Source organism: Acomys minous (genome assembly GCF_964271855.1).
Source record: "Acomys minous genome assembly, chromosome: 3".
Classification (NCBI taxonomy): Eukaryota; Metazoa; Chordata; class Mammalia; order Rodentia; family Muridae; genus Acomys; species Acomys minous.
Genome location: NC_140485.1, coordinates 136,479,353 through 136,505,576, shown reverse-complemented (window position 1 = coordinate 136,505,576; position 26,224 = coordinate 136,479,353). Strand labels below are relative to the sequence as shown.

General features: G+C 48.5%; 1 protein-coding gene across 7 annotated transcripts in view; it reads right to left on the bottom strand.

Moving 5' to 3' along the window:
- Positions 1-5,199: 5,199 nt before the first annotated feature.
- The window catches only part of ARID1B (AT-rich interaction domain 1B), a 356,628-nt gene continuing 335,603 nt past the window's right edge, over positions 5,200-26,224 (bottom strand). For all 7 annotated transcript variants that reach the window (XM_084777436.1, XM_084777433.1, XM_084777431.1 and 4 more), the window contains 7 exons: positions 22,684-22,822; positions 22,265-22,443; positions 17,326-17,476; positions 15,020-15,116; positions 12,312-13,095; positions 10,259-10,389; positions 5,200-8,306 (listed from right to left, as the gene is read on the bottom strand). In XM_084777436.1, the coding sequence (XP_084633562.1) occupies positions 6,591-8,306; positions 10,259-10,389; positions 12,312-13,095; positions 15,020-15,116; positions 17,326-17,476; positions 22,265-22,443; positions 22,684-22,822 (3,197 nt within the window). In that variant the 3' untranslated portion in view covers positions 5,200-6,590. The remainder of the gene's footprint in view (positions 8,307-10,258; positions 10,390-12,311; positions 13,096-15,019; positions 15,117-17,325; positions 17,477-22,264; positions 22,444-22,683; positions 22,823-26,224) is intronic.

Here is a 26,224-nt window from a genome sequence, read left to right as displayed (position 1 = left end):
ATGTTAGTGGAAGGACCCACACAATCTTGGCCCACTGGAAGCTGGAGCTACTTGGGAGGCCTTGTTCACCTGTCTTGCTGGAGGTCCCAAAGACTCAGGTGGGTAGATATGGCAAGCTGGCCTGCAGTCCAGAGTTGGGACACTGGCAGAGAACCGTGGGGAATTTCCCAAGTGGGGTGCTGAAAAGTCTGACTGTCTGTGAGAAACTAGGAGTCACACAATGTTTACCTCAGGCTCCACGAGGCAAGCCAGGCAAGAAGGTTCTCCAGAGTGTAGCCTCAATCCCCCACATACACGGCTGACTGCAGAAACAGACACCAGGCACTTACGTGTCTCACTATTAAGCAACAAGCATTAGAGACAGATTCTATGGGTGGGCGGGAGATGCTTGCTTCTGTCAAGATTTGATTGCTCAGTCCTCTGAGCCCCCAGATGACTATATCAAATCTGATTTTTGAAAACAGGCTTGCCAATATAAACTTCCACTAATTAACCAAACCTGATCCTCCACCTCCCCCCATCCCCCTCCCCCCGCCCGGATCCATCCCAATATTCCGCCACCACCACACCAGCCATCAAATATTAAACGTGAGGGGAAGGGATGGATGGCATGTGAAGTGTTGGCTGAAGGAGGCCTTCAGTGCAAATTCCTTTTCAGAACAGCAACTCAATGGCTCATGGCTCTCTGCCACCAGGAGCCTGTTCCCTGCAGATCACATGGCCCAGGAAGCGCTGGCCATATGCTCATACCATTTGGTGGTAGTGGTGGGGAGAACACCACAAGCATTGTGCGTTAAAAAACCCTACTCAGTATATTTATATGAAACACATAAAATGCCATGAGCCAAACTTAAGTCACTGGAGCCAACTCCTCAACTCTGCACTGGAGGTCACTTGTCTCCTTTTAAGGTACAATATAGCACTGAAAAGCTAAACAGGACAGAAGAAAAAAATTGCAAGATCACATCTCTAAGTACCATGCAACAGGGAGGGCTGGCTGTCACTTACCAGGCAATTGTGCCAGGAGTCCCCATGCAGATGTTTTGGTGACCTGAGTGACTGTCCTCAGTGTTGAAGGTCAATTCACTGTGCATGGAATTGGCCCACTACCTGCATGGGTGGCCCCACATCTCAACCTCCAAAAAGGTGTGTAGGGTCAGATTTGTGCAAGATTTTAGATTCTCAATGTATTCTCTATGGGAGCGCATAGGCCCAAAGTAATTTTTGAAGAAATTTAAATACCAATCGATATGGGATCCACAGAGGTTCATGTGGGAAATTAACATGTCTGGGAGCCCTGATCTTTGACAAACTACCTGTGGTTAGTAGACTCACCCCGTGTTGCTCATAAATGTCTGAGAGCAAAGGAGGTCAGAAGGCTCCACAGTGAGGCGACAGCTGTTTCCTTCTTACCTTTAAACACACCCCTCAAGTTTCTTAAGGATTATGACAATAAAAGCAAAAGGGAGATTCTGGAAAAGAACCCAGCACTCAAAAAAAAAAAAAAAAAAAAAAAAGACCCCAGCATTCATACAGACCTTCCCGATTCTGGCTTATATTTAATGCTATTTTAACAGAGGTGGCCAGGCATGCACCGGGCCCCAAGCGCCTTCCTCGGCATGCTAAAGAAAACCCCACAAGCGTGTGAGCTTGTCTTGGTGAATTTTGTATAAAGTTCAGTCAACGTAGGCACATGAACATTCTAGGTCTCGGCTTGGGCCCAGCCTCAGGTGTGTCAAGGGCTGGCCTTTGCTCCTTTGGAAGGATAGATGGCATTGGGCTCACGTGAACAGTTAAGAGTTATGATATTACTTCAGGTATTGAAGTCAACTAAATGCTTTCACTTACCAGACAGTAGACGGCAACACTGCAGTCCTTGCCTGAAGGGGCTGACCTGTGCAGGCTGTCTTCCAGGGACAGTACAGTGTCCATATTCAGTGCCCGACTCTGGGAAAATTTAGTTAGTAGAACACAAATGCCAAAGTCAGGCAGAAGAGACACGCCCAAGTGTTATGCTATCATCATTGCTTTCCATGAACAGAGTCAACGTGTGTCCGAAACTCCCTCTAGGGCAGAGGCCCAGCACCACTTGGCCAAGCAGGAAGTGGCCTGTTGCCTTATGGACTCTGCTCTGTGTCCCAGGGCAGGAACATTGAGCCAATTATTGTGACCAGTCACCTGCCACACTTGGCCTTTGGAAAATGTTAGAAGGCATTTTATTTTAAAAGCAAGGTGGGGTGGTGGATCTGTATGGCCTGGCTTATTCCACAGACTGATTCCCCCAGGCCTGGAGGGAAGGCGAGATCCTCCATCCTAAAAGCCACCCAACAGAAAAGTCTAGTGGACGACCTCTGACAGGAACCCAGGCATGTAACAAGCCACTCGCCTCAATTATAAAAAGTCACCAGCCGTGACAGGTTGTAGAAACAGCAAGACAGTCTCTGGGGCTTTATTGTAAAACTATGCGTCGCATGTGTTGAGGGCACCGGGCAGAAGAATGCTAAGTGTGCACTGGCATATGTTCCTGAGGAATAAACGCCCAGCAACTCCTCCAAGGCCTTAAAGAAAACATCTGATAGAATTCTCAGCATTTCAACAGGGTGGGCCAAGGAGGTGAGAGGGTGAGGTTAGAGGACTCTGGCTACAGGAGCAGAGATGGTCCCATGTTCTTGGCTTGCCTAAAGAATACACTGCATTTTCTTAAAGCCCCAAACCATGTTTGAAGGGAGGGGAAAAAAAAGGGGGGGGGGAAGGCTCACAAAGAAAACCACTCAAGATACACAGGCTCAGTAAGGTCCAGGAGACCATGGAAGCAGCTTCTCTCTTTCTGAGGCCTTCTGTTTCTTAGAGAACACTTTGGGAAAACCGAGGGTGGAACCTCAAGTCCCCGAAGCCAGATTTGGGAAGACAAATGAGTTTCGTAGTTTGGACAATTTGGTGACCTCCCACCCAATTCCAATGTCTCCTCAACAGTCACATTTTTAAACCCCAAGTTAATTTGGAACTCCAGGACTTCAGTGGCCTCTGTGATCTGTGTGGGCCATGAAGTGGAGGCTGGCTTTGAACCAGTCTTTGTGTGGCTTTGGCAGGTTCTGTAGTCCTAGACTTGGTGACCTGGTTTGAGGGGTACTGGGAACCAGGGGAACTATTGGTTATCTTTCTACATCCCAGTGAAAACCCCAAGAGGGAGCAAGGCACTCTTCAGGGAGTTGGGAGACCAGGGTCCCAGAGTGTCTGCACAATGAGACGAGGGCCACACTGGGGGTCAAGCAGCCATGGCCTCACCTAATTTCTAAGTATTGAGAACTCATTAACTTATCTGACTGGACCTGAATCAAGGCCATGTGCCACTAAAGATGATCCCCTGGGGCCTAGGCATGGAGCACACACTCAACACATCTCTGCAGAGTTAATGGCTAGCATCCTGTCTCAGCAGATTACATAGAACCACCTGGAATATTTACTAGTGCTTTGTAAAGCTGTGCTAACCATGACATTCAAGGTTCCTTCTCTTGGGTGCACTAGGTGCATCCGTGGTGGCTCTGAGTAGTGTGCTCAACTCCCTAAGGAAGTTACCACAACCCAGCAAGAAGCTTGTCTGTCTCCTGTCTCGGCTCCTCGTGGGTTGAACACACAGGGGCAAGCACACAGTTTGAGACGGACAAGTCTCCTGACAAAGGCTAGCTAATTCTCAGAAGGGGCGGTTAAGAAGTTAGACCACCCATGGCCCCTGTCAAAAACAATTGTTTTAACCTGAAAAACATCACAACTAGTCTTTAAATAGCCAAGTAAAAGAGGAGTGTATATCCAACTCAAACACTCAAACACTTTATAGCCAATGCCGTGTAATAATCTTGAATACCAACAGACTCAACTTTATGGTAGCATTCCAAAATACTAAGCTTTCTTTGCACCCTACCCCCACCCCACAATACACAGTTAGAGTATGGATATCCTGTAAATTTCTGAAAATTGTGGAAAAGAAATAACTACTTTTTAGGACACAGTAGCAACTCAGTATAGGCGAGAAATGCCAAGCAGGGTGTAGTTCCTTCATGAGCTTCCAGAAGTCGGTGTTGGGTGAGAGTGGAGGACGGACACGAGGCTTCCCAGAACTGCCTAGACACAGGGCTTGGTGTCAGTGTGTGCCAGCGGTCTGCTCTGGGACAACTGCTGCAAAGCCACTTGTCCCCTTCTGACAAGGGGACTGGGGTCTTAGGTACCTTTTATGTACAGTCTGCAAGAGATGAGGATGCTACAGAACTCTCTCACATGTCTCCGTATTTTCACGAGGAACGCTAAAATCTGTTCTTTGCAAACAGATGAATTAAGAGCTAGCAGAATTATAAATGGGGTTTTAACTCAACAGAGATCTGTTTGCTGAACTGCTGTGGGGGCTGCTTGGTGGTGGGACTGCTTGCAGGGAGAAATAGTTCCTTTGTCGTGACACCAGAGTCCCATCTGGCTGTGACTGCATGTTCCTGTCTAACTCTCCCAGATGTCGGTGTGAGCAAGGCGGACCACGGGAACGGCCGTGGCAGGGTCTGTAAGTGTAGACTGAAGAAGACAGGGAGAGGGAGAAGGGACATGATCTGATTACATAGCAGTTTCAAAGAGACTAAACGCTACAAAGTAGCAGTCATCGACCCAGGAAGAGACACTTTCCATCAGAGCTGAGTATGGGAGAGCAAGTACACCAGGCAGGAAGGAAACGAGAGAACGCCTTGACGTATAGTCACTTGGCATTGTGCACACCACATACAACATAACATGATCTTTTTAACATTGCACAGTATAAATATTATACATGCTGGAGTCAACTAAATGTAGGCTAATTTGGAGGCACACAGTGGAGACATGGCGAGTGCACACATGGACATAACAGGGGAAGGCAGAGGTTATGATTTCAGGCCAGTCGGCTTGGAGGGCCCCACTTCACGTGGGCTGGCAGCCGCCACCCAGCTACAAGAGAAACCACCACACAGCAATGTCGCCAGAGTTAATTGCTTGAAAGGAGGCCTAATTAGCTAAGCCATCTGAGAAAATCAAACCGTTGCTCCCCACTCTCAAGTAGGTAACCCTGAAAGCCTGGCCTTCAGCCTACCAGGAGGCGCGGCTACACGTCCCCTATTTCCTGTAAATAACTTGGTTACTACGCAACCACCTTAGTCAAACTAGAACAGGATTCAAGAACACCCATCACAGTGCTTAACAAGATTTAATGTACATTTATTCTTAACATGTGGGACATATAAAGATTTTATACTGAATAAATGATATTCATTAAGCCAGAGGAAAAGGAAGAATTTACATCAAGTTTTTTTTCTTTTTTTTTTTTTCTTTTCTTAAACTACATTATCTTGAAATACAAATGCGGATTCTTGTCACAGAAAAATCTTTGAAGTTGTGTTTCTTCCTTTTAGTTGTTTTTTCTCTTTTTCTTTTTTTGTCTGTACTGGTATCCATTTTCTAAATCAATCCATATGCAACCATTTCCACACCTTGATTCATGAAGCAAATTGGGACCAGCTGCTCTCCCAACAGAGCATGACCTTATACATACAGAAACTTGTACATTACCCTCTATTTTTTTGTTTGTTTTTGTTTTTTGTATTTTTTGTTTCTTTTTTTGGAGATATGGTCCTAATGAAAAAATATATAAAATAAAAATAAGAAATTATTTAAATCTACCATCACTTCGTAGTTACCACATCATGAAAAAGAAACTAAAAACTTTGTACTAAAAAAAAAAAAAAGAGAAAAGGAAAAAAATGAGGGTATGTTTAATGTACAACTTCTATATACATCACAGCCCATAGGCAGTAAAAAAAATATTTAAAAAATGATGAAAGGAATTGTGAAGAACTGTCACGTGGAGGCTGAACCACAGCAGACATGGCGGCCGTGTGAGGAAGCACGGTTGCTGGCTGTTGGGCGCGCATTTCACTCCTCACTGAAAGAGCGCTGTTTGCTCACAGCCTACGGCAACCACTCTCTGTGGGGAACCCAGTCTCCCGAGCGCGTAGTCCTGACTTCTGACTGCCATGCCTCCTCCACCCCTACACCTATACCTCTAGAAGTTTCTATTGCACAGAGCTTTGGGTGACAGGATGCAGTTTTGTTTTTCCATTCTGTGAAGAATAAAATTCATAGGAAATCAATTCAAGGATCAATTTTCCTTTCACCCTTTTGCCTCAGTGTGGTGAAATTTTCCTATCTTAGCATTTTTTGCCAAAACTTTTTTTTAAAAATCAATTCACTTCCCCCGAACTGTAATACAACATGGAGAAAAAAAATATTTATGATAAAAAAAAAAAGTGACCTTTGAATGCACTAGACAGCAACTTTGGTTAAAAAAAAAAAAAAGAAATAAAAAACCCCCAAATGATGTACTTATACACACAGACAGCAAATATTAATTTTATAACTGTTCAAATTAATGATTTCTTTAATTCCCAATTGGTAAATAGTGAATGGGGCAGAGGAGCAGAGATTTTTCTTTGCCTTCTTCCTACGCTGGATAAACAGAAAACAGCCAGTTATATGTGACCCTCTATCTTCACCCACGCATGCGTGCCTTCTCACGTATGTCATAACTGCCCAATCTGAAACAGTACATCACAGATGACAGATGCAACCATAGAGTTCAGGACAGCTGATATCGAGATATCCAGCAGCCGGCCCTCGTGCAAAAGGAACTCCGAGCGGTTCTCGTCCACTCTAGCCATGGCCAGCAAAGCCTTGGCCGCCCTGCACATCATGTCTACACTAGGGGGTTCCAGAGGCGGCGGCTGCACGTGCATGAGGTTGTGCTGGCTGTGCTGGTACTGTGCCATCGTGACCCCGTCCTCCAGGAAGCTTATCAAGTTTCCAATGCTCCCTTTCTGCACAGCTATTGCCCTTGCCGCCAGTGCGTCCCCCTGGGCAAGGTTCGATAAAAGCGCCATGGACATTTCTCGACAGACTGGGTTTTTGCGATCCCCAACGTACCTAACTAATGTAGCATAAAATTTCTCCTGACGACTAAATGGAGGTGTGGCCAAGATCAGGTCCACGTTGTTGTCCTGGATACTGAGTTTACAGAGGGTCTCCAGCACAAGCCTCTGTGGCGACAGGACTGAATTGGGCCCCACGGTGGGAAAGGGGTCCTGTGCCTCCGCGGACGGGCACACCATCCAGTGTAGTAAGCCGTCCAGGATCGGCAAGCAGATGCTCTCTGTATATGCAGACAAGTCTAGCTGCCCGGAAATGTTGGCCAACGTGACCAGTGTGTTATCCCGCAAGACCTCAAGGCAGTCCCACCACCACTCATCTTTGCTGCAGGCCACCCCCTTGTCCTCAGCCTCCTCCTTCTCGTAGGTTTGTGGCGCTCGTTTTCTCTCTGGATGCTCGTGATGCAGCAAAATCAGCTTTCCCAGGATCAGCACCAAGCCTGGGTGTTTGGACATCTCTGCGTCGTTGCCAGGCACGAAAGACAAGCTCCGCACGATGTTGGACACACAGATACAGCGCTTGGCCAGCGAGTCCTGCCAGTGCGCGATGGTGCACAGGGGTGTCTCGTCTCGGCTCCTGGGCTCGTCCTCCAGGAGCCTGATGTTCCTGTGGCTTTTGGCCTGCTGGATTCCAAAGGGAAACTTGCCGCTGTCGGTTTGGGGTCCTGGGTTGGCGTCTTCGGGCAGGGCCCCTGGTCGGGCAGACAAGACATCATCGATGGTGGCTATGATGCTTTTCTCCGGTTGCTCTTCAGAATCGCCTTTGCCTTCTGGCTCTTTCTTCCTACCCGTGGAACTCAGAGGCGGAGGTGGACGCCTGCGCGGAGGGATCTCCATCTTGCTCTCGAAGTGAGTCTGGATGTGCTCAGTAGTGTCCCCGCCCCCCAGCTGCCAGTGCAGGAGTCCGCTGTTGAACTCTTGCACGCGGCCCAGCTTGTCGGACCGGTCCACCACAAACAGGTTGTTCTTTTTGACAATCTTTATGGGCAGCTTGTCAAACTTACTGGCCTGCTTTGGCGTCTCCTTAGGGTCCACAGGGGCATCTGGAGCAGCAGGGGCAGCTCTGCTCTTGCCCTCCGACTCGATCTTATCACTCTCTTCCTCCTCTTCCTCCTCCTCCTCCTCCTCGAGACCCTCAGCATCATCTTCCTCTTTCCCAGAATCGTCTCCTGACTGGCTGTCATCTTTCTTCCCTGCGTGCTGATCAAGTGCTTTTTGGCTGGGGTCACCCACTTCATATTCCATAAGAATTCCAAAAATGTCAATTAGGCATTTTCGAAAGTACTCTACTAATAGTTCCAGGAATCCAGACAGCTAGAGAAGAGAGAGAGAGAGACAGGTACAGCGTCAGGACATCAGCTCTGATGGAGGGGCAAGAGCCCGAGCCTGGGGCAGCTCTGGGTAAAGACTCATACTGTTTTAATGGCCTTCTGGCCAGACCCTGGAGGGAACCCCACATCTGAGAGGTACTTTCCTGGTGATGCACTAAGTGTGCATGACGGTGTCTCAGGTTCTCTGCCAACCGACACCACCAGCACCGGCACCAGCTTTCCATGGCCACGGCTCCCACGTGGGGGGAGCGCCACCACCTCTGCAGCTTGCATGGCTTAGCGACTGTGCATCTTGAGGGGCAGGAATGAGGATTTTATAGACTCTTGCGCCCAAAGTGAATCTATTTGCTCTTCTCCTATTTATCTGGGAGTCGCCTGCTGGGGTTTTTATGGTTATTATTCTTAGGAATTTTATGGTTATTTTTGTCTCAGGTGCCATAGGTTGCCCTAATTTACGTTCTCTCTATATCTTTTGGAGGAGATAATTTCAGCAATGTAGTAGCTCATAAAGGCTGAAAATTATAAACAAATCAATTTAGTCCCTGATAAATGAACGAGACTGCTTCATAAAATGCAATTTTACATTTCAGTTACTCACAATGCTAAATGAAAGACAAGAGGCTCCAGCAGTCACTGCCTGTGAACCCCGAGCACCTCTGCCTGCCCGGCTCACGCAGCACGCAGCACACAGCTTGCCACACTCAGGCTGTGAGGACAAGCAGTGAGGACTGTGTATGACAGATGCTATGGAAACTAGCCACACTCTCACGGCTACTCTGTTCCCAGGAAGGGGCTTGGGACTCTGTCCGGAGGTGATGGGATGTAATCTGTGCTAAGCAGTTGCGTCGTGACCCTGAAGGTACATGTGGCTGGCTCTTTCTCTTTTGCAGATTTATCTTTTCCCTGGGAAAAAGGACAGGCTAACTAAACACTTCTGGGTATATGAGTGCGACCAGCCTGAGCTCACATGTTATGAGGATGAAGGTTCTGGAAAAGGCTGGACACGTTAATTTTAAGCTTGTCTTAAACATAGAACACCTCCACCAGAGCATGCAGAGTTTGCAACACTAATGTATTCCACCAGCTGAGAACTGCCTCTGGGGCTACGCTGAAGGCACAGTGAAAGACGGGGTGGTGGGAAGTCCTGCTCTTATTTCAAAAGCAGGAAGGGAACTGGGCAGCCTGGCGTCTTCAGGTGGCTAAGCAACGGACACCCCCTCAGGAAAAGCAAGCCTCTCTCATTTTATCCTAAATACGTCTGAAGCCCGCAGCCGCCACGACTCTGGCATTTTTCTCAGACTTCCTGCTGTCAGCCATACTGCTGGAAGTTACTCTAAAGCCAGTGCTGACCTGGAGGCTTTCAGATGAGGATTTCAACAGCCAGGAAAAAGGGGCAGGGATGGGAGGGTGGAGCTGCAGGGCAAGCATGGCCAGAAGTCCCCAGTCACTTCAGAGAGATGGTGGGGACACAGGGGCCAGTGAGCTCCATTCTCTTACATATGCTACCTATCTTCTGCTGAGAAAAAAAGAGGCAGCACAGCTGTGGCGGTCCACGGCTGCCACACCGGCACACGGAGGCAGCAGTTGGTAGTTCAAGAGTACATAGCAGGGTCAAGGCCAGGCCGGGTTACATGAGACCCTGCAATGGACATCACTTACAACTTCATGTTATGCTTTAAGTACTTCTTCCAGCCTGGTCACTCCAAGTTACAATTTCTTTGCCACCTCCCCCCTGCACTCCCCCCTCCCCGAAGACGGAAATGAATCATCATCCTTGGCTGAGTGCTCAGCCAACCATACAGTGCTTACCGTTGCTCTGCACTAACCACAGCACTCTGAGGCTTGGGTGGTCACTGCGCACCCGGCACAAGCACTATATAGGACCTAAGTCTGTAACATTCTAACTGGTTACCAGCTGCACTGTGGCCGCCTCACCTGGGACAGATTGAAGGTGGCGACAGTGCTGTCATCATAGAGGAGGATGTTGATGGTGTCCAGAGCCCACGTGCTCTCAGCCAACAGCCCCGACTTAAGGGACATCATCACACGCCATGCCTCAGGAGTGACTAAAAAGGAGAACAGGGTAGAACGCTGATACATGTTTAAACAAACGCTCGCAGAGTTAGCTATGTGTGATCATCTGACTATCGCTGGAGATGGCAACTCTACAGGGTAGTTGGTTCTGTAAGATCCTTTTTGCTTTGGTGATAAAACACCCCCGTGCCTCTAGCCCAGCCAGCAACCATGATCTTGCTGTCTTGGGTGCTTCCTCAGGGACTTGGTGAGTGTGTGTGAGGGAGCACCAGGTTTGTGTGATTGAACCAACATCAGCACAGCTGGCCTTTTCCCCTTTCTCCACTCAAAAGGACCTCAAGCTGGCATCTTGAGAAGGCAGGCAAGTTTGTAGAAATAGCAGAAACAGTGTAACCTCAGACAAAGGCCTGGGTTTCCCAGTCCCGTTTTCTCCTACTTCTATGCCCTGCTGTGTGTGGACGCACAGGCACTTTGCTGGTTGCTTTTCAGGATGTGGCTGAGCCCAGAACCGAGAGACTGAGAACCCGTGCTTTCTACTGCTCCTCCCACTCCTGCCACGAGAAAAGCAATGACAAAACTTTGCCGAGGATGAGGTACTCTGGGGGACCCCCATGTCCTGAGGTAGACTAGGAGCCTGATCTAGCCCATTCACCACAGCTACACGGGTGCAGGGTAGGGATGGCATCTTTACTGTGACTGGGATTTATAACCTCTGACTTTTGTCACACAAGGGATCAGATTTTTGAAAACAAAAGGTTGAAGGCAAAACTGATAGGAAAACAAATCAAAACCAAACCCACATAGGGCTGGAGAGATGGCTCAGCAGTTAAGCACACTGGTCTTGGAGAGGACCAGGGTCAGGGTCCCAGCTCCCAAACGGCAGCTACTGACTACCTGTAACTCCATTTCCTGAGGCTTTAACATCCACTCTGGCTTCCCTGGGCACTGCATGCATATAGTGCAGGTATATATTTGCAGGGAAAGCACCACATAAGACAAATACATGTTTTTTAAAAAGTAGATATATAATTTATCTAAGCACACAGGCATAAATATCCAGTTCACTTAATTTCCCAGAAAGATTGGGCTCAGCATCTCCCTATAGCTCCCATTTAGATACCTTATTTTTCTTACTGTTTACCTTCTAAATGTCCAACAACTGAAAACACCTTTAATATCATTAATTAAATACCTTTAATCTTCTAATCACTGCAAATAATTTTAAGGCAAGTGATTTCAAAATCTTGGCAAAAACAAACAAACAAAACAATAACAACAACAACAAAAACACAACCAAGAGCTATTATTTCCTCCTCTGTGTTAAGAGAAATTCAAATAAGTGCAGAAAAAACTGTGTTTACTCCCAACATTCCAGGCCGCTAATTAGTATTCCCACCACCTCACAGAGGACGAGAGCGGCATTAGCATTCGGCTGAGCTTCGCTGTAAGCTGTATCTGCCAGTGTGGTGTGGATTACGTCAGCTCCATACATCACAGCCCAGAACCTTCCGTACACCACTTCTATCCATCTACACAGCGTGGCCAGGCTGCTACCTTCCCCCAAGGACATTCAACTTATGTTGCCATCAGAGTGGCTCGCCTTCCTTTTCTTCAGCCTCACAGTGGATCTCTGAAGCCTCTACTGCAATCATTAAGTGGCTTGGTTACGGTTAAATCTCAAGCCAGCACACAGCATGTGAAGACTGAGGAGTCCGGGGCTTCACCCCTGGAGCTCTAGTCTCCCCCAGAAGCAACCCTTGCACCTAGAAGTGTCATTTAGGTCCAGGCTCTGCTTAGGCCTGCTTCTTATTCAGATGAGCGCTTCTAGCCAATGCTCCCATATGTAAGTGCCCCAGTAATCTGCGTTATTAAGAATCTCATCCAATTGAGAGGGATGGTAATTATGTCTAAATTAAAGGTCTAGATTGCAAAAAGAATCCTTTCAGAGTCTTACCAATATCTTTTGAGGTAATCTTTCGCCTTTGTTTCAGGACTGGCTGTGATGCCTCTACGGAGCCAGGAGGAAAGGTAATCTCCCTTCTGATTGGCGGTGGCTGAGGGGGTGGCCCCGTGACCTGGGATGGGGGAACTGTGGGCATGACCTTCTGCATCTTCATGGCGGGCAGGAAGGGAGACTTGCTTGGGGACATGCGACTCTCCAGGGAGCGCTGGAAGGAGGCGGGGCTGGGCGCCCTGGAGATGTGGTTTGGCAGTGTCGGTGGCGTCTGGTAGGATGACTGAGGTGGGCGCGTGATGGGCTGCATGGAGGCCGAAGATGACATGTAAGGCTGGCGCTGGCTGACGTGAGAAGACCACTGGGCTTCGTGATTGATCCTCTGATCAGGAACCATCATGTCCTCTGTGCGGGTCATGCCTGGGTAGGGGGGTGCCTGTGCAGGGACACCCGGGCCTTGCCTGTTCTGGTAGGGATAAGGCATATCATTGCGTGCTGCCCACATATTCTGCTGAGGCCCCTCGCTGGAGGAAGACTGCATGGGACCACCCATCATCTGAGGTGGGATTCCATGTGGCTGCATCTGGCCTGGGCCCTGCATCCTCTCTCTGTTGTAGGGGTAGGGATACTGTCCCTGGATGGGTCTCCTGTCTGGGCCAGAGTAGGAGCTTCCGTACTGGTTGTACAGCTCCTGCTGCTGGCTGCCATACTGCATGTTGTACATGTCTCCCTCGTGGCGCTTGGCTGGAGGCCCGTACATGCCGTCCATATGGCGTTTGTAATTCTGAAATTCATATAAAGGCAAATCATACTGATGTACTCTTAGAGGTATAATCATACACACTCAAATTATGCAAAATAGTTATTACTGGCTAGAATGTTCATTTCAAAATGAATATGGGACGCTCCTATGTACTGACAAGCATTAGCAATTTAGGCTTGTACCTCAGCAGTGTCACACATTTTTGGGGGTTCCCATTTTTGCTTTCATGTGTAAGAAACTTTCTGTGAGAAAAACAAGGAGCCCTCTTCTGGGGCTGCAATACAGGGACAGCACCACATGGGTGACGGCCACAGGAGCACATGTGGACAGATGGGGCTGAGATGAGCCCAGGAGCCAGGGTGCTCTGCCTTATAGATGCATACTGGATATTCCAGGGCCGTCCTGGGAGGTTCTGGGCCTCCCTAGGCCTCAGCAGATGACAGTATACTGACACGCCTCCTCGGGCTGGACCATATACCTGCTGTCCATATCTGGGCTCCTGCCCAGATACTCTGCTTTTCCAGGCCCAGGACTCCATGGACCCCTTACTGGTCCCTCCACACAACCTCTTCCACTCATCTCTACCCCTGGAGGTGCTTTTACCAGTGCCCAGCATATGGGTGGGACTTCCTGATGGGGAGTGGAGCGATGCTGCGGGGCACAGTGGCGCACGTCTTTAATCCTAGCACCAAAGGCAGATGGTCTCTGAGATTTGAGGCCAGCCTGGTCTACAAAGTGAGTCCAGGACAGCCAAGGATACACAGAAAAATCTTGTCTTGAAAAACTAAAACTAATACCGTCCTCCCCCCCCAAAAAAAGTGGTTCAGAAACAGCTAGATCTTAACATGAAAGGCCACACCAGGGCTTCCACTCTTAGGGTCACTGTGACATCTGCAAAGTCAGGTTTTGCAGGATTCAGCTATGAAGGTTGCTGTGAGTCAGAATGAACAAATATTACAAAATATGCCATTAATTTGTCATTTTTAAAAAAATTTTTTATTTTATTTTTTATTTTTATTTTGCTTTTATTTATTATTATTTATCTAATATTCTGTCCGCATTTGTGCCTGCATGCCAGAAGAGGGCACCAGATCTCATTATAGATGATTGTGAGCCACCATGTGGTTGCTGGGAATTGAACTCAGGACCTTTGGAAGAACAGACAGTGCTCTTAACCTCTGAGCCATCTCTCCAGCCCCCTAATTTATCACTTTAAAGAAAAATAACTTATGGAGTAGACTTTAGGGAGCAGTGGGATATACAGCAACTAAGTTCTGCCCACAGAATATGTGGTGTTACCATCTTACTTTAAAAGAGGCAGCTTTCTGTCTTGGGCTACAACAGTCCGTTTCTTTTATTGCATTTTTAAAAGTACAGCATATTTCTGTCCTACAGTGGATTTACTAACACCATTCAGTTGTCTCTGGTATCTACAGAAATTGCTTCCAGGGTCCCTGTGGGCCACATCCACAGACATTCAATCCCTTAGAGAAAAAGGCGCAAGCTTTCTGTATTATTTACACACTCTTTGTCGATTGGCATGTCTGGAGCACCCAGACACACAATACAGTGTCAGCGAGTGCTACACACTGCTGTACCTTACTGGGTTAGAAAACAGTGACCAAGGAAATGTGCTCTATCTTTTTCTTCTGACCTGTGGTTGGCTCAGCTCATGGATCTGGAACCTGTGGGCCTGGGGGATGGGGTGACCACAGACACGTGCCCAGCATGCTGTATATATCGCAGAAGACTGCATGTCAAGAGCTGTTTTTATTTTCTGGGTTCAAAGTCCCAGGCGTACTTTCTGGTTAAGCCTACTCTAACCATTCAGGAAGCGTATGACGACTTCCGTGAGCCCTCCCCTATCTTCTCAGGAAAGACAGCTTTGGGTTTCAGCCTCCAGCAGACAAAGGGGAACCGGACCCACACCCACTGGCCAACTCACCGGCTGCTGTGGGTACAGGCCAGGCTGGTGTCCTCCATACGGCGGTTGTCCTGTGGGAGGACCTTGGCCTGGGTACTGCTGCCCGTAAGCCTCATGCCTAGAGCAAGGTAGTCAAAGAAAACTTAGTTCGTACGGGATTCGAGGCAGACACACACACACAGACAGCCCATGTCTCTGCCTTCTATGCATACATACCACTTTCAATAGCAGCGGCACAGGAGGCCACAGCTCTGTTCCAGCTCCTTGCAGGGACGGTAGAACCCATCTCAGGAACTGAGCCCAACTCCCCGTTTGGGCTGTTGCTAATTGGTGTCAGAGGGATACCGGTTGGACAGGCAGGGCCCTGCATGTACTTGTCCAGGCTTTGGCCTCTTCCTTTGAGGCGGAAGCCCCACCCATCCCCTGAAGCCTACACCAGCAAGTGCCACACAGTGTTGTCACGGGAGTGAGAAGCAGGAAGAAACCAAGGTCAGAAGCAGCACTTGTAAAGTCTCAGAACTTGGACGATGCTTCCCGCCGCGACTTCCTCACCGAGGGCACAGTTTTTAAAGCTATCCCTCAGGACTGAGTCCCCAGATGCTAATGCCCACCAGAGGGGACGGCAGAACTTCCAAGTTCCTGATTAAAGGGTATGGAGAAGGACATTAACAGTGACTGAGGTGAGCTCCCATAGATCCTCACACAGAAATACAACGTTTATTTTCAACTGCTCTCATATTTAAGAGTTGTAAATGCCATAAAATTATCATTTTCAAGGGTAAAAGATCTGAAGCTTCGTCAATAAACCAATAAACTGGTTTAAGTTATGAAAACCGAATCTTGTAGGAGGGGAGAGTAACTACATTTGATATATTATTAATGTGATTAAGAAATGAAAATAAGAAAGAAATTAGATTACCATACACAAATAGACAGGGAAGACTCTGGAAGGAAGTTTAGAGAAAATAACTATAATTGACAAGGATAAAACTTAGCACGGACAGGTAGCGTTTTTCAGAAGATTGCCAATAATGCAGTAAAATGTGCTGGTGGGAATGACGCAAAGGCAGCCTCTGCAGGAGACAGGAGAGCAAGCTTCCTGGAGGGCTCTGCAAGTGTCTGCCTTGTACAACTGTCTAATCCTACTGGGGGGAAACTAGCTCCTAAAACTGAACCCAAAGGAACCCTTGTCCTGTGCACTAGGGCTCCCCAATGGCTACACTTCACCCTAACTCATGCACTAGGTGTCGGTGATGGCTCACTGAAAGCAGGGGACACCAGAGACAGCATCACACGTGGCCAGGGCATGAGGAAAACCACCGAGAACTGTCACCCTGGTTCCCGGTGATGCTGCCCTGGAATAATGAGCCAGAGAAGACTCGGGGAAGATGCCATACTTGTGATCTTTCACACACATCCCTCGGCATCAGGTCCTCTCCACTCATCGCCCCTCTCTTGGCTCTAGCTGGTGTGCTGGTGAGAGGGCCTAGGTGTAGCCAGCCTGCTGGGCAGACGCCGACCATACCAGGATCATGGAGGAAGGGGCTCAAATCAGCCCTGCCCTTCACCAGCACATCACGGCCACAGAGGACATGGCCTTCCTTTTCATGTATGTTTCATGCTTGTTCTTTACACACAAGCACCACACTGAAATCCTGCTCTAAGTGTCTCTCTAAGTGGCTTTTGGTGCCAGCCAGCAGCACCGGTGAGGGATCGCTTCACAAAGGAAGCCATCTCTTACCTCTGAAGGATGAGACTTCCTGCCAAAGTACAATCAGTTTACGAGTGATCTTGAGGCCTGACCTCCATGCGGATGTCAAAATGGCTTCCTTGGACAGGCTCTTAAGCATATGAATGGTGAGCTTTCTCAGAGATGGTTGTTAAGAGCAAAATACACTCCTGGTCCAGAACTCAGAGCCTGAGAGCCAAGTGTAATATCCTACATACCCCCAAGGGGTGCGGGGGAGGGGGCCTGGGACTGAAAAGCCCAGGAAGCTGGCACGGTAGAGACAAAAGCTGCCTTAGAGGGATGCTGGTGCTGGGCGTGGAGGGGTGGGGTTGGCACAGCATGTTGTAGCTCCTGAGTTCTTAGGGACAGGGGGTTGCTACTGTCAGGACACTTGAATCTGATGTATGCCGCCAGACACCTGCTTAGAAATAACAGCCATGGACTGTTTGAGACCAAGTTCTTCATGGGCTGGCCAAGGCCACCCTCTGTAAGGAGCCACTGGGCTGTCATGGGGCGCTCAGACACCATGGCTCAGCATTGTGCATCCAAGGAAAGCTTTTCCTGGTAAACTGTCTCCTCGTCATCAAGAAGCACTCACCTTCTGTCATAACTGGCTCCATAAGGAAACTGCTGCCGTTGCCCCATGCCCAGATTGGACATGGCGCCTGAGGGACTCTGGTTGTACATGTCCTGCATGCTGCTGTTGGGCATCTGTCCTTGTGTCATGAAGGGCTCACTACTTCCAGGCACTGTGATATTTGAAATAAAAAGCACAGAATTAAGTATTTCTAAAAGCCAAAGGGCCTAAGCATCCCTTCTTGTTCCTTTGGTCGTGCCAACATGTTGTAAGGCATACCACAGTCCTAATGAAAGGATATGAAATCCACCCAAGGGTGAAGAATCCTGAAATGGTTTCAAAGACACCTACATCCCTGCTGTCTGCTTTGCATGGGCCTCTGATCCTGACCTTGCAGGACCCAGAAACAGTCTGGGCTGTGGCTCTGAGGTTGTTGTACGTTACATGCAAGTGGGATTCACAGATGCAGTCACTGTAGTTACAGCCGATGGTGCATCCACGCATCCAGAGGGAGAATTCAGGCAGCCCTTCAGATCTATGGCTGAGACTCTCCTGCTGGCCCTCATGGGAAGGGTGGACACAAGAAGAGCCAACAATATGATAGTCACCTTGGCCCTATAACCATAATGGACAAGCTGTCAACAGCTTGACTGAATCTGAAGGGGCCCTAGAAGGCAGAAGCTGCATCCTAGTAAACACTTTGGTTTTGTGTAGGACTGAGAGCAAAGGTGCAAGCCTAGCCTGCTGCACGGCTGACCCCACAGAAAGCCTACACCTAGGCTGTAGTCACCTGTCACACAGCAGTGTGGATGCTCAGAGAGAAACTACAAACTACTGCCTGCATATGAGGTGATACCAGCTCATGAGGGGCTGTGAACAACACATGAAATGTGTATTGAAATTTGTTTCCACCTCTATATGGAAAAGCCAGAGAATCTTGAGATAAACATATACTCAGGACAGCTCAAGAGGCTGGAGAGATGGGTCAGTGGCTAAGAGCACTTGCAGTGCAGAGTTCAGTTCCCAGCACCCACACAGGCTGGTGCTTACTACTGCATGTAACTAGCTCCAGGGGATCTGAGGCCCCTTCTGGTCTTGGGAGGCATCTGCATTCATGTGCACGTACATACAGAAAGACATACAAATGTACATATAGGTAAAAAAAAAAAAAAGAAAAGAAAAAAAAAGATCAGCCAAAGATGGGAAGAGCTGGGACACATTTCTATCAAAAGGCAGACCATCAATAAGGTTGCATATGCTAATGAGCTATCAGTGGAAAGCTCGAAGAAAACTGTATTAAGTCCAGATCCTGGCCTGCAAGGACATCAAGCATTCTAACCCTGTCCCCCAAAGACAGGGTTTCTCTGTGGTGTAGCCTTGGCTGTCCTGGACTCGTGTTGTAGACCAGGCTGGCCTCAAACTCACAGCAATCCTCCTGCCTCTGCCTCCCTGAGCGCTGTGATTAAAGGCGTGCACATAGCTAACCATTCTAACTTTTAATTGCTCCATGGCTACTATGGTTCTTCATTTTACGACAGCTACGTCTACGCAAGGCAGAGAGCTGGCTGAGGTTTTTCTGAGTCAGTGCTGTCACACCGTGGGCCAGGCACAAGGGCTGAGGTGATGCAGGACACCACAGCTGGCCACCCTCTCTGGGTCTGAGAGCGAGTCAACTGCTGGAGAATCTTTCTGAGATTGCTTTCCATTTTGTAGATGGACAGACAGAGGTGGAGAAGAGTCAAGTGGCATAATTAAAGCTAAGCAGTTTAATTCTTTAATACACACGGTTATTTTTAAAAATCAACAGGAAAAAGAGGGTAAATCAAATTCAGAAAAAAAAAAAAAACCAACCTGTTTACAGAAAAAGGAAGCTAAATGGTCACTCGACATGTGACAGGTGTGTGGCCTTACTGAAAATTCTAAAAAACGTAGGTGACAATCTGCTTGGCAGATGCTAAGATGCTGGTAAGAATCCGCTTAGTACGCAGGGTCCGCACACCTGCACGCTCCTCACCAGTGCATTCAGCCGTTGCCACCTCTGCCCGGACCTGCTGTGGGCAGCCACCCCGGCACACACAGAAGCGTGACTGCTTGTATTCACAGCCCGTGTTGTCCTCTCCCACAATGACACTGGGCTGGGCCACACGGCTAGTGCTGACCAGCAGGCTCAGGACACTGGTAATGGGGCTTGTAGCTCACTCTCCATGCCAAGGGCACCCTAGAAACCAGGCAGAAAGCTCCCAGACTCCAGCTGGCTCCCTAGTAAAGATGCCGACATCAGCCATCCCAGAGGCCCCAGACGGCACAGGCACGAGACATGGCGGAGTTCTGCTGACTGCAGTCAGGGAGGTTTCGGGCAGTTTGCTAGACAGTGAAAGATGGCTGGGCCACTTCATTCCTATTCTTTGGCTCAATAAACCTTCTAGGAATCCATCTCATGGAAATACTGTCACAATCACGGAAGCAGTTTATTTCAACAGTCACCGCTCCATTGTTTTATAAGAACAAAATGGGAGGAAGCAGCCCATCCGGTGCTGCAGCACTGCTATGGATACGGATAGTCACAGATTGTAACAGATACTCAGATACATTGGGTACCATAACCAGAGCTTTAGAGACAACAGGACCGAGGCAGGTGGTGAGCAGGAAAGGCCAGCTCCACTGTAAGGGACGCCAGACTAGACTGATTCACTGTACCCTCGAGTCACAGGCCAGCGGCAGAGGCACCAGCACTGGTTGTTGGTGTTGCTGTCCGCAGGCATTGGTCTAAGTTCACAGAACAAAACAAACTGAAAGATGAACAATTATGTTTACAACAAAGTAGAGCTGTAAGGAAATGTTTTCTGTGGACTGCGTGTCTGCTTTATTTCAGTAACAAATATCCCAATGCTATGAGGCAGCTGGTGAGCTTTAATACCCAAGGACTGCGCTGTTTATCTAGACTTGTTTGACTCAGTTTACCTATGGTTGATGAAGACACGTTATCTCTCTACCTACGACCGCTCCACAGCTCTCTACTTCTCCCCTAACTGCCGGGACTCACTTTGTGCTGCGGGTGCACTCACAGACGCCATGTGGTGTTGGGAGTTCCCTCTGCTCTTCCATTATAATTTTGAGATGAGGCCTTTCTTATTGAATGTGGGGTTCACAAACTCGGGTGGGCTGGCTGTCCAGCAAACTCTGGGGATCCTCCTGTCTCGGTCCCCATGTACTAGAGCTGTGGGTACATCCACCACCAGCAGCGTTTATGTGGCAGCGGGAGAGCCAGATCCATGGCTGTGCAGAAGTACCTTCCCTGTGGACCCACTGGCAGCCTGTCGGGATGTAGGTGGGAGGAAAGGACTCCTAAGCTGTTGCACAGCGGGACACGGAACTGGCATGGAAGAGAGTCTGAGGCGCCACTCCTCACACCACGGCAACCTAGCTACTTCTAATACCCACGAGGCTTTTGGATCTCAAGGCTACCGGATTTAGCGTAGGTTCTGGAATCCTTATTTGGAAGTAGCTCTGATACTCTTGAAAGGAAAAATTACAGATGAACTTGCTTTATGTAACTCTTGCCTGAAATACACTTGAAATATTGCAAATTTCCTTTGTCTCCTAGTCTGTGTCTGATGTGATGGCGCACGCCTTTAACCCAGGCACTGGGGGAGGCAGAGGCAGGTGGATCTCTGTGAGTTTGAGGGCAACCCAGTCTACAAGGAGTTTCAGGTCAGCCAGGGCTACACAGTAAGACCCTGGCTCAAAAAGAAAAAAAAAAGTATCCCAACATCTAAGAATGACACAGCTACCAGTTTAAAAGGGATCCCAGAGTAACTACCGCCACAAAACCAACTTTACAATCTTTTCTGTATGTAAAAAAAAAAAAAAAAAACTCCAATGACGACAATTTGACAGGACGGAACTATACTTGGGTAAATGCCAAAAGGCAATCTCCCAGGTTCCTCCCTGCTGCTGGTGTGCAGCGCCTCCGCATGCATGCACTCCCTCGGGCTAGCCAGGGTTAAAGACCCAGCCCTGGGGCTTCTGGTTCAACTGTCACCACAGTTCTATGGATCCTCTCCCTCCTCCTCCTCTTTTTAAATGATTTACTTATTTTTGCTTTATGTGCATTGGTATTTTGCCTGCATGTGTGTCTGTGTGAGGGTGTCAGATCACCTGGAGCTGGATTATAGACAGTTGTGAGCTGCCATGTGGGTGGTGAGAACTGAACCTGGGTCCTCCGGAAGAGCAGCCAGTGCTCTTAACTGCTAAGACATCTCTACACACACACACACACACACACACACACACAAACACACACACACACTATGAATCTTTTCTTATTTCTTTCAAAGCATGCTCAGGGACCACTAGTTACTCATGAACTTACTTAAAAAGTTGCATCGTGCCACTCCTCAAAGAACACTTTCAGCTGGTGAAAAGCTCAAACTCATGAATGTGCCCCAGTTGAAGGTCCCTGCCCCTGACACCTTCAGTCTGTGTGCCCCTTCCTTAAAGAGGCCCAGCAACCCCCTGTAGGGTGATCTCCTCCCTACTTTGTAGGTCCCAGTGGAGAAGCGACATCCCTACTCCCTTTCTTGTGACACAGCAATCACAGGACCTCTGCCTTCTTCCAACGCACTCACACCAAATCATGTTTTCCTGCTCGCCTGCTTTCTTCCACCTGTCATGGCCTTTGCTATATTCCACCCATCTCCCCACGTCTGTTAATTCCTTGAAGCACTATGTAAGAATTCTGAGTACACTGTTTAGTACCCAGCGCTACGCATGGCTCATGCTAGCACAGCGCTGACGGTGCTGGACAGCGGGTGTGTCCTGACCACAGCTGTTGATCCTTACAAGTCATCCAAACAGGCTCTACTGTTTTCACCATTTCTAGTTAAGGGAAGAAGACACAGAAAAGCTTGTTTCCTAAGGCTATAGCTGGACACTCCCATGCAGAAGATCCCACATGTACCTTTTCTCATCCCACTGAAAGGGTCCTTGTTGGGCTCGTAGGGCATCCTGCCCATCATGTCCGGCATGCCCACGCCCTGCTGGTACGGGGCGTTTGGAGTCATGGAGTTCCGTTTTGGGTACGATGATGATGAATCACTCACGTCTGAGAATGGGTCGTGCACACTGACTGTACTGCTTCTGAGAGACGCAAACGAAGAAAGCTGAATGACACTGCGGGACTAGCTACACACACTGAGCTCAGGAAATGAGCCTCTCTTGAAACCAGTAGATGCAAAAGCACCCAAAGTAAATCACATGCTAAAACTAGAAGCAATAAACACTCAAAAACTAACCAGGAGAGAACAATTTTTTTTCTATTGAAGCTTGCTCCAAAACAAAAAGAAAATGACTTTTTATCTTAGAGTCCTCAGAACATACCTTCCACTTTGCATGGGGGTCATCTGTCCGTGAGGGGTAGAGGCTGGAGTCGGTGGCTTCAGGTCACCTGGAACCTCTGCCATTGAATTGCTGCCAGTTGACTGTGGAGTCTGTGGGCCTTGTAAGGACCCTGAGTTAGCTAGAGTGACCGAGGGAAAATAAGGGGGAAAGCTAGAGTTATTGAGTATGCTAATTTTTGGTAGCCAGGTATATGGAAGGATTAAAAGTAAGACATGTTGGAATCAGAGCAGTAATGTAGTAAAATCAGTCACTTATACACCGTTTCATTAAGAAAGGGACAGAGTGGAGAGAGTGGGAAGGTGGAGAGAGTGTTTGAGCACGCACAAGCATGCATACGCTAGGGATTGATGACAAGGCCTCACACATGCGAGGCGAATCTGTACACCAAGTTCTACCCCATCGCCCAGGAAAGGGACTTTTGGAATAAATTATTAAGAACATACTTCATCTGTGAGCCATAAAACATAGCTATAAGTTTCACTGGGCAATTGCTTCCTGGGGTGTTTATCCCAGGGAAAAGGAGTATAAAAAAGAAGAAGACTTGAGGCAGAAAATTGTTTAACTCAGCGTTGTTGGATAGACTCTAGATGTAAATAAAGAAATGGGACGGAAGCTGTCATGAGTTCCGTGGTCTGTAATGCGCACTGGGGAACACGTGTCCTGCAGCAGCGGGGTGTGTATGTGTGTGTGCACGGCGTGTGCAGTTATGCAGTTAACAAGGTACGTTACGTTATCTGGAACCCAGATCTATGTTCTTTCATTAAAAACAGTATCTCAAGCTGTGGTCAGATTTGTTACAACAAATACACATCATGGAGGCCTGCAGTTCCCCCATGGTGCTGTTGGACCTCTCTGCTTCAAGGATGATTACTTCAGAATAATAGCGCTAAGAGGTGAGCCCCTCTCAGAGCTCAAGTGGGATTGATTAAGCTTGCTTTATAGGAGAGCCAAACTATTTCAAGAGTCCTACTTCATCATCTGTCAGTCTTCAGCATGTTAGATGCCAACAGATAGACGTTGGTTCCTTGTACTGAGTAGACAGGAACATCCTGGCTGGTCTGTGTCCGGTGCATCTGGGCTCTTTTCAACAGGTGAATGCAGAGCAGCCACTGGCAGAGCCACACAGCCCCCACGCTACGGCGCCTGCACTGGAACTGTGAGCACCAGACTGCCAGCTCAGAGGACGACGAGTACTTTCCTGTGGAGGGTGCCAGCCTCACCCCAGTGCTTACTGTACTTCTGAGTAAATGGAGGTGAATAGGCCCCACCCCATTACTTTCTGAAGAGATCAGAAATGGGAAAGGTGGGCATCACTTATGTGTGTGTGGGCAGAAAGAAACTGCCCACATGGCCTTTCCGTGAGATGATAAGTTTTATTGAAGATATGAGAGAGAGAGAAAGAGAGAGCGCGAAATAGAGTGCAAGCACATAACCAGGGGCATCTGGAAGAGTCCAGAGCAGAGAGAGAGAAAGCAGACTAACCATGGCCAGCAATGGCCAGCAGCCTGGACATGGCCAGGGCTATCTGTGAGAAGAGGGAAGAGCAGGAAGGGGAGAACAAAGGAGACTAGGAGACCAGCAGGGTGGGGGAAGCCTCGTCACTGTAAAGAGAACACAGAGCCCGGGAGGAGGGAAGCCTGGGGAATGTAGAGCAGGCACTTGTGTTACTGAGGGAGCCTGGAGGCCCCTCATGGGCCTTGGTATGCAACCACCGGGAGCTATTTGTCCTTCTGGGGGGGGGGGGGCGTAATGGGAAATGATTCCTTTTGTCAGATGGGGACAAGGTTCATAAGTTCCTGAGGAAGGCTGCCTTTACCTAACCGCCAGAAACCCTAGAGTCTAGCTTGAGCTCATTTCTGGATATATGGGCTGCCTTTCAGAGTTTGGAGAACTGGAGGTTTCCTTGGACCTGACAATTTGTTCTTAGAAAGTGGCGCTATGCACAAGTGTTGCTTGTCAAGCTGGGGCTGCCCACTGTGCATGTGGAGCTCAGGAAGGCTTAGCGGGGCCTTCGGGCACACAGCAGACCACCTACTTACTCATGGAGGTAGAGAAGCTAACTAAGAGACACGGGTGACTCTGGGACGTGCATCAAGAAGGCGAACTGCAGTGAGTGAGCAAGGAGCCCTTCGTAACAGATAAGCTGCCAGCCCTGTCGTCAGTTCCACAGACTGTGGAGGGGACTCATGGCTTCTGACTCAGGATGACTGCAGTCGGGTTCCTTGGAAGTGTGGGTCACAGGCTGCTGGGATTCTACGATGACTCTTATTTACAAAGTATTCACACTTATAGCTAATAATAATAATATTAAAAAGAAAAAGAAAAACTCTCCTTTTTGCCAGTGTTTTTCCTTTCCTTTCAGGGAAAAAAAAAAAAAAAAAGAACACACCCGGCTGCGCCTCCATTAGCAGAGGAGGCTGGCTGGCTCTCCAGGACATCCCTACCCTTTGCCAGAAGCTATGAATGTATACTCTAAAGTAAACAATGGAAAGGTTACTGAAGGTTAAGTACATTCACACACTTCAGACGGGAACAGCCAGGCTCCTGGCTGGGAAGATAATTTACACAGCATGAACCTGGTGCCCTAGTTCTGCGGGAGGGGTGTGGGTGACAGGGTGTGGAGAACAGCTGATGTGTCCCAGGTCTAGTGACTAGAGGTCAGCCGGAGGGCACCTTTGTTTATACTGCAGCCCCTTTCTCATTTATCTTCCTCTGAGGATTCCCTAGTTGGAACCATGACAGGTTTTGTGACATCACTTGTCAGCTAATAATAGAAATGCAGTCAGCCACCTGCCAGCAAAGATGGATGGGTTTTGGGTTACAAACTTACTAGCTGAATGGAGCTTCCTTGTCTGTCCCTCTCCACAGCTCCATTCCCCTAAGCCTGCTGGGGACACCTGCTGTTGACTAAACTTCTCCACCAACCTGGGGAAGTTCAGTGTCAGGGTCCTACCAGGACCTGAGGGACGCAGACTGCACGGCCCTGTCACAGTTCATGGGGTGCATCTGTCTGCAGAGTGCCTGTCTGTAGGATGGAGCAGCAGGGATGAAGGGCGGGGGGGGGGGGGGGGGGGGGGAGGCCTCTAAGGCTGAACTCAACTTTAGATTCATAAAGTCACAGCAAATCAAAGCTGGCCAGACACCCAAAATGTGGATCCCTCTCAGAACAGAGACACATGATTTAGGAACACTTGATTCGGCAAAGGCTGGAAGAACAATCTAGTTTGCTTGGGTGTGCTGGTAAGAAAAGTCTAACTAAAAATTAACTTTAAGGTTATATGTTAAAAGAAACCAACAAAAAAATTTGAAAAACTTTCTCCACCAATCTCAACAGAGGTCTTGGAGCCAGGGAGGGCATATATGCATGGAGGTCCGTGCACACACCTGGCTATGGTGCACACACCTGGCTATGGGTGCACACACCTGGCTATGGTGCACACACCTGGCTACAGTGCACACACCTGGCTATGGGCTCCAGGGATACTGCTGCTGCCCCCTGCATGGCTTCTGTGTGGTCCAG